The 8442-nt window shown below is 32.5% G+C and overlaps 2 protein-coding genes across 2 annotated transcripts; both read left to right on the plus strand.

Moving 5' to 3' along the window:
- The first annotated feature begins 2135 nt into the window (after window positions 1–2135).
- LOC145123793 (phosphatidylinositolglycan-like protein) lies at window positions 2136–3773 on the plus strand. The gene is made up of 5 exons (XM_079058997.1): window positions 2136–2514; window positions 2654–2738; window positions 2863–2917; window positions 3173–3311; window positions 3379–3773. The coding sequence occupies exons 1-5, from the start codon at window positions 2305–2307 to the stop codon at window positions 3478–3480; spliced, it is 591 nt and encodes a 196-aa protein (XP_078915123.1). The 5' UTR covers window positions 2136–2304; the 3' UTR covers window positions 3481–3773.
- A 2544-nt stretch (window positions 3774–6317) lies between these two features.
- On the plus strand, window positions 6318–7927 carry LOC145125174 (peroxiredoxin-2-like). Its single transcript, XM_079060666.1, has 3 exons — window positions 6318–6553; window positions 7247–7326; window positions 7544–7927. Exons 1-3 carry the CDS (start codon window positions 6399–6401, stop codon window positions 7795–7797), a joined length of 489 nt encoding a protein of 162 aa, XP_078916792.1. The 5' UTR covers window positions 6318–6398; the 3' UTR covers window positions 7798–7927.
- Window positions 7928–8442: the final 515 nt, after the last annotated feature.

Raw genomic sequence — 8442 nt, forward strand, 5'->3', positions numbered from 1 at the left:
TTGTAAATATCAATGACCAAAGTAAAATGACTAATATCTCCTTAATATAACTTTTTACAGTTTTCATCATTTATTTTTAATATTTAAATTAATATACAATTGAAAAAGACCCGCACAACCCAACTCACTCATACCACAACCAAATCAATTAAGTGTACGTGTGTGTGTGTGAGAGAGAGAGTCCCAGGACTACAGAATAGTCAAGCTATAGTACTTGATAAAAACAAAGATAAAAATTCCACCCTAATTAGGCAAAAGGGTGAGTGACAACCAATTAAGAAGTTGCAAGATGTAAATAAACCAACTATGGTTACGTCTTGAAAAGGTTCTACATATGGGGATTTTATACTCCATAATCAAAACAAAGATAAGAAGTCATCATTTATCTAAGAGATTAACATTCAAACAATCATGGGGGAAGTACCATATCGTGTTAAAATCGAAAATGTCCAGTCGATTTTTATTAGTATCAAGAAAGCAATCATAGCTCTTGTAATCTGTCCAAGGGCCAGCCCATGACTCGGGTTTAATAGCAGCAGAAGACCTTATCCCGCCATTGCTAAGAAAGATTGCATATTCTTCTATTGTCTTTTCTGGTGACACCCATTTCATTTCACCGATATCTATTTCCAGAACCTTGTGTGGTGCATAGTGATCTATCACATAAAGGCTTTCACTCGAACTTACAAACTCCGTTGAAAACATATAAGGCTTTGGAAAATTCTTGATTTCAAGTAACGTCCATTTGTGCTTCCGATTTGGAAGGAGTTTGAGTTCGCGTACACAAAAATCAGTGTCTAGGGTATATATATTCCCCTTGAAAACATGTATATCAAGAATGCGGTGATTAGAGTAGACATGATTCCATCCTCGTTTACCCGCTATATAAAAAGATATATTTCCTTCACACCATTCATTCTCATGTAACAAAACAAACACCCAACCAGATATTGAAGGTGAAAAGACAAGAAGGCCCCCAGATATTGAAGGTGAAAAGACAAGGAGGCCCACGGTACATTCAAGACCAGCACCTTCATATAAGGAGAAACCATGGAAATAAAGTTCATGCCTTGTGATAGGATTCACAAGCTAGAAGTCGTGGATTTTACCTCTCGTTAAGATCAGGTAACCACAAGTACATCCAACACACTTCCTGCCCTCAGAATCGGGAACAATGGTTTTGAAATTTCTTCCTTCAAAGTCCTTCAGGCACCACAACATTGTATTATCACTATAGTGCTCGAAAAATATCCTCATGGGTGGTTTGGACGCCATAAACGTGTTCTTGTTATAGAGTGCAAATGACCTCCATAACTTGCAAACTCCACTGAATGCAACAAAATCAACAATTCTCGGTTGCATCATTACTAAAAAAAATCACATCATGGTTAACATCCGACCAATGTGCCACATCACCCTTGTCCAAAGTCTTGAAACTTTTCCTCTTCTTCCTCTTCCTGGTGGATGATGATGCATTATCATTCATACTTACACTTGCAAAATACGATAGAAGAGTTGTAAATAGGTTTGGCCAATAACCGCACCGAACCGCACCGCGCTCACCCCTATCAAGAACTACAAAATATGCCAATGGTGAGTAATTACCTTATAAGTAATTAAATTAGTACTAGTGCAACCTGAGGAACAGATAGGTCTAAGAGCATTTATAGCATTATTCTTGGCTATGGTTTCATCATGGTTATCAATGTGTCAAATATTAGCACCTAGGACCAATTCAACTCTTGTACACCCATTTGTTTCCTGCACTCATTTGGTCCATATAAATACTTCATCGTCATTAATTATGGCATTTGTATAGTTGGACTAATTATAATTCTTCGCCGACGAATTTCTTGAAAAGCACACTACATTATTATTATTATTATTATTATTATTATATATATATTTTTTTTAACTTTTATCAAAAGCGGATTTCATTTAGGCTGTTAGGCACTTCTTCAAACTCTTCATATGCATGCAGAGCCAGCCCAATACCCGGTCAACTTGGGTTTAGGCCCAGAGCATCAAATTCTTAGGGGGCATAAATCATGTTATTCATATAGTGTATAATATATATGGCCCAAAAATATTATCAGATAGGAAACAGTAAAAAATAATAATAATAATAATAATACATTACTTTCCCATTTCTCGAATCTGAAAGTACCAAGCAGCGCGTTAGAGAATACTGAATAGAGACCATGGGGCATTTTACCGAATCAGGGTTTGCGAAAAGGGTTTGGACGTTTGGTTATAGATGCTGATCGTGATTAAGATGTTACAGGGGAAGAGGATATCGGTTCCATGAGCTCCAATTTTGGTTCTAAAATGGTGGAGCCTTCTGTAATTTCGAATGCGAGATTTACATATGTGCATGACTATCATAAGTTTCTTCCTCTCCAAGCCGTTGACACCCACCATATTGTCGCTCAAAGAAGTGTTGTGAAGCCAATTGTCATATACCTCTTTGTGATACTTCTCTTATCATATGCTGCCTTTCTCCATTTCGAACAGGTATGATTAGTTGTGAAGCCATTTGAGTTTTTGTTCTGTATGTGTTTATGAAAAGCTGATAAATTGGGTTATTGATTGTGGATCTTACATTTCATACATCTACTTTACAACAATCACTATAGTTTTTCCTCATCTACAGGGAAAACCAGTCACCACTGTTTTATGGTGCCTACTTTTTGGTCTTCTCTTGGTCAAATTGTTTATTTGGAGACCAATTGTGAAAGGTGAGATCCCTGCAACCATATTAAATTAGGTATCCTTTCAAACATATATCAACCGTTAAAACTTAAAAAACAAAATAAAAGACATCATGTAATATTAATTTGATATACATTTTTTTGGTTTCAGAGTCTGTGATAATCATGCCTGCTTTTGGAGTCCAGCTTGAAACTCATTATGGAAGGTACTCAACTTATCCCAACATCTATAAAAAAAAATCACTTATGAAAAAACAAGTTGTATTGCATTTGACTGGGACTGATGTCAGTGAGACAAATTGCAACTTTTTGTCCCATCCATAAGGTCGAAAAAGGTAGGACAGTGATCTCTAGTCTGTGCAAAAGACGTAAATACCCTCATCATCATTGAAAATAGGAGTACAAAGGTTATTGGAATGCCTTTTGTTTCATTCATTTTTTGTTTTTGTGTATGAGTATAGTGGAAAGATAAGGCGATGCTTTATTCCTGTAAGCAAGATTCTTAAACCGGTGCTGAATGAACATGTTACTCCAGTTACTTGTTGGTGGTGCTTATCTCTCCTACTACGTGACCAAGATGAACTTACCTTAGTTTTCAAGGTAATTACTTCATAACTCTCATTAACCAACTTTACCCCTTAATTGCTTTTTTACTTGCATTATGTAGAAATTCCATCCACCCTTGAAAATGTTGGTACCCATATGGAAAGCTTTATGTGATGCCACTGAATGTAAACAAAGCTCTGAGGTGTTTCAAGAAGAAGATTAAGTTGGTGGTTTATTATAACACAATTACCTTTTGGTTCCTTTCTCCTGTTCAAAGGTCCAAAACATGTTCATGTTTCATGTCAAAATTTGAACTTTTGGTCTTTTTGTATCATGTTTTATATTATAATCAGGAACCCTACAAAACAAAACACGAGGTGTTATCTTATAGACAATTTTATATCAACAATGTTCGAGATGTTCTTGCAATTGACACAGGAAAGATTGCTTGTTAGAGCATCTCCATTATTTTGTGGCGAATACTATTTGAAATAACCAATAAATAGCTTATTACTATATGGAGCATAGGACTTATTTTCATTTCTCTCGATCACTTGATATTTATCAAGCCTTATTTTGATTTGCGTTTTGTACATTTAATCCCCTTAATTTAATAATATTTCATTTTATTCACCTAATAATATTTTAATTTTTGATTTCTTTCACTAATTAAACCATTGTATCAAATTTTTATTAATATATGACGCATTGAAAGGTATTTAATTATTTAATCTTAATGTCTGGTAATATTTCTTTTAGAATTATTTCGTATTCAAATATGATTTGTGTAAAAAAAAAGTTTGAATACAGGGTTGTATAGAATATTTTAAGTAGATAAAAGATAAATAGTGTCAAAAGTAACAAGTCATGTTAAAATAATAAATACTACCCTCTGGACGATTTCATGTTGAACTTGTCCAAAGACACATCATGTAGGTGGTGAATAGAAGGGGTCATTTGAAAATGTAGGTAAAAATCTACAATATATATTGTTTTAATCTCATTGCACAATACTTTTGATGACACAAATTGTTCATCGGTCACACTTGTTTATGTTGTGATAGAATTCTTATTTCTTTGATTATATAGGAAGTGGAAACTAGAAAGTATGAGATAATGTGAATATATGTACAAATATTTACAAGTAGATGATGAGTTTTTTTTCTTTGAAGTGCAAACAATCCCTTTTTATAGACTAAATTCTATAATCAAATAAAACAATAAATACAACTCTCTCTGGATTCGGATTTTTTTTCTGAGGATTTTTTTTCTGAAAAAGTGCAGACAATCCCTTTTTATGGAATGTGATTAAATGATGCTTATAGTTATAAAATAAAAAAATATTGAAAATTGTTATAATCATTATAAGTATTAAATTTCATATTTCATAAATGAAATATTATTTAATATAAAGTAAATTAATTATAAATATATACAAAATGAAAGTTTCCGATTGTGAGACAGAGGCATTGTAGCTACCGGTGCAATTATTATTGCACAATGTACAAGTATGTTAATAAATAAAGTGCAATTATTATTACACAATGTACAAGTATGTTAATAAACAAAATGTAATTTTAAGGGTGTTTGGCTTATCTTTTTGGGAGGCAAAAGTCCTTTTGGCAAAAGTTACAAAAAGTCAGGATTTCCAAAAGTCAGTTTTTCTTATATCAAAAATCCAAAAGTTGATTTTAAAATACTTTTATCAAACATCTTTTGCATTTTATCTTTTCCAAAAAGAACTTTTGGGCTCTCAAAAGATAAGCCAAACACCCCCTTAATCCCTCAACTTTATATAATCTGTAACATGCAACCTCTTTCTTTTGTAAAATGATATGTTTTATTCATTTACTTTTTAAAATATTACTTACTCCCCACCTTCAACTTTGTAAGATGTCATTTTTACCCCTTATTTTTCTAGACTTTCGTACTTATTCACTGTCCCGTAGTATATATAATATGATTTTTACTCCTTTATTTTGAAAAATGCATTTTCCACTCCTCTTTTTTTTAAATGTTACTTTGACCCCCTGAAGTTTAAACTTTGTAAAATGTCACTCATTTAATTAAATCTTACTTTTAATACGCAACAAAAACACGTAAAACCTTGCGGCTAAGCGTGAGCTCATTTACTAGTTAGTAAAAAAAACAATAAATATATGAAATTTAAGTACAACTAAAGAATAAAATGAAATATTATTGAATAAGGGGTTAAATTTACAAATCATAAAAGTAAAATAAACCCTTAAAACATACAGAGTAGTTAATAAAATAAAGATTGTTAAGATCGAGATCTAAGATCGTTTTTTGTTTTGTAAGATTATGATCGAAAGACCTTATCAAAATGAACTAGTCTTCAAATTTGTTTGCAATGTTTTGTCCGTACAATACTCATTATAACTTGGTATTGATTAAAACAACAATGATGAAATTAACTTTAAATTTTTAAGCATGAACTATAATTCTTGTTACTACAAACCACAAAAAATTAGGAAGAACAAATCAAAAGTAGTAAAAAAAAAGATAATCGTGATCATATACAATTAACAACATAAATTTATAAAGATAATAACATGAGTGTCATGATGTTCTGTATGTTAAGATGAAAGAGTAATACCTAATGTCACTTTCTGATTTCAACCTCTTGCGACATGCAATGCTCGTTACAAGTTGTATGGACAGATTTTTGAAGCTTAACTATGTAATAAAGGCTAAAGAGATAGGATCAGATCGGGCGTTAAAATCTTAATATCCTAGTCTTAATCATAAAATCTAAGTATAAATGTTGCTTAACATAAATCCTAGTAGGATCAGGATTGATTTCCGCTTGTACGATGTTAAAATCAAAGATCTGATCATAGATAAAATAGCAAAAAATAAAATTAAAAAATAATAAGTTAATAAAAACCTACATTAAAAAAATAATATACTAAAATAATTCAGCATGGGCTCATAACATACATCAAGTCATCAACTATTGTGTAGACTAACGATGTAACAGGCAATTTAAACTTGAAAAAGTTTTTAGTAGCTAGTACCAGTATAAATATGCATACCAACTTCACCGAATTTCATATTCAAACAGTTCCCGTCAATACCGCATCAGCCGATCACCGTTAAGAGAATAAGATTCACAGTAAAATGCCTCCGATCGCTGTTGGTGACACTATTCCCGATGGCACTCTTGCCTACTTCAACGAGGAAGATAAGATGCAGGATGTCTCCATACATTCCCTGGCCTCCGGCAAGAAAGTCGTTATATTTGGCGTTCCCGGCGCTTTCACTCCTACCTGCAGGTAGAATTGTTTTAAATTCCTCTCATTTCTATTTTCGTATTACTTTTCTAGTTGTGTTTGGGTGTAATATGGTGAAATTCTCGTAAATTGGTGTTAATGTTCGTTAAATTGTATCGAACTTGTAGGTGAAACTTGTGCATTTTAGATGCATTGATGTCGTATTGTCGTTGTTACTTGTCATTCACCTATTGGATTTGGAATTTAGAAATTAGTGATTCTGTTGTACTGAAATCAGATATGCCTGAACAGATTTGAACTTTTGGATTTTGATAATTGAGTTCCTAATTAAACACGAAGTTTTATTTGAGTGATTGCATCTGCGTTTTGAAAGGGGTAATCTGATATTAAGTATTTGAGTAATAGGATCAAGTAATTAGCATAAACGAGCTGTATGTGATAGTGTTTTCGCAAATTTCAATTACAATAACATCATCATTTAGTTCACATTTATTGAAGTTAATCATTTTGCACCAAATTTTATAATTTTGGCTGTTATATATTTAAGGGAATCAGAACTAATTAAACTGAATTTTTTACTTCACTTTTATTGTTTCTCAGCACATTGAAACACCCCATTGTTTATATGAAGTGCATGTCTTATAACCACCTAAATTGGAAAACAAATGCAATTTGGGGCTTTTATTTTGAAATTGGTATAGTAACATTTCCCTTGTGTTAAATTTTGTGGAACAGCATGCAGCATGTACCAAGTTTCATTGAAAGATCTGAAGAGCTTAAATCAAAAGGTGTAGAGGAACTTCTGTTAATCAGTGGTATGTGTTTCCTTCTTCATTTGACATTTCCTTCTTTTATTGAATGTAGAGTGTGATTGTGAGCTTGTATATGCAAATGTCAATTATTGTCCCTTATCATTGATTTTTTTATTATTATTGCATCCTACTTCCATTTCTTCCTTGTATAACATTAACATGTATATTGAAAAATCTAACATTGCTGTTTCCTACCAAATTTGTGTTTTGATATATGCAGCAAACGACCCTTATGTGATGAAGGCATGGAGAAAATCATATGCTGATACAAAGAATGTTAAGTTTCTTGCTGATGGATCTGCATCTTACATCCATGCACTTGGGCTTGAGCTTGACCTTTCTGAAAAAGGGATGGGAACTCGGTCCAGAAGGTTTGCTATGTTGGTTAATAATCTCAAAGTGGTAGCTGCAAACATTGAAGAAGGCGGTGAATTCACTGTCTCGGGTGCTAATGAGATTCTCAAGGCACTGTAAATATGCACGTCAATTCCGTCTCTAGATCCCACATGTGTGGTTACTGGTACTACTGGATACTGGTTACTGGTTACTGATTACGTACTTTGTACTTTTTGCTTCGTACTAGTTATAGCTAAAAGTCGGTGGAACCAGGTTATTTTTATTTTTTTTAGTTAATTGCTAAATAAATATTTATCAAAGTAATTGATTGTCAAATTTAATGAATAATTGATTGATTGTCGCGGGTTTGTTATTGAATGGATCCGTTTGATCATATCCAAGCAAGTCGGTGTGAACTGATTTCAGCTTTTAAAAAAGGAAAGTGATTCGTACATAACAGTTTTTTGTCATACACAACAATTTATGCGTTATAGAGTTGTACAGTACAACATTTTAAAGAACCAATTGTTGTGTATGGAGAAAAATTATTGTGTACAAATCACATCCCTTTAACAAAATGGATACGCATAGTTGGAATGAAATTAACAAACACAAACTAAAGGTTATGATAAATTATGGGTTAACACTACTTTTGACCAACCAACCATTTTTAATGTATTTGAGAAATCATTTTACACACTTTAATATCCAAAGAGGTGACCAACTATGAAATTTGTTCCAAATTGCTCATTGTGATATGCTATAGTAAGTTAAACAGGTTAC

This window comes from Lactuca virosa, chromosome 7 (genome assembly GCF_052849685.1).
Source record: "Lactuca virosa cultivar CGN04683 chromosome 7, Lactuca_virosa_CGN04683_v6, whole genome shotgun sequence".
NCBI lineage: Eukaryota > Viridiplantae > Streptophyta > Magnoliopsida > Asterales > Asteraceae > Lactuca > Lactuca virosa.

Excerpts from the sequence above, each read along its gene's own strand:
- LOC145123793 (XM_079058997.1), top strand. The coding sequence starts at position 2,305 with ATGAGCTCCAATTTTGGTTCTAAAATGGTGGAGCCTTCTGTAATTTCG. Across the intron at positions 2,515-2,653 it reads CCTTTCTCCATTTCGAACAG|GGAAAACCAGTCACCACTGT; the intron begins GTATGATTAGTT and ends CCTCATCTACAG. Across the intron at positions 2,739-2,862 it reads TTGGAGACCAATTGTGAAAG|AGTCTGTGATAATCATGCCT; the intron begins GTGAGATCCCTG and ends TTTTGGTTTCAG.
- LOC145125174 (XM_079060666.1), top strand. The coding sequence starts at position 6,399 with ATGCCTCCGATCGCTGTTGGTGACACTATTCCCGATGGCACTCTTGCC. Across the intron at positions 6,554-7,246 it reads GCTTTCACTCCTACCTGCAG|CATGCAGCATGTACCAAGTT; the intron begins GTAGAATTGTTT and ends TTTGTGGAACAG. Across the intron at positions 7,327-7,543 it reads GGAACTTCTGTTAATCAGTG|CAAACGACCCTTATGTGATG; the intron begins GTATGTGTTTCC and ends TGATATATGCAG.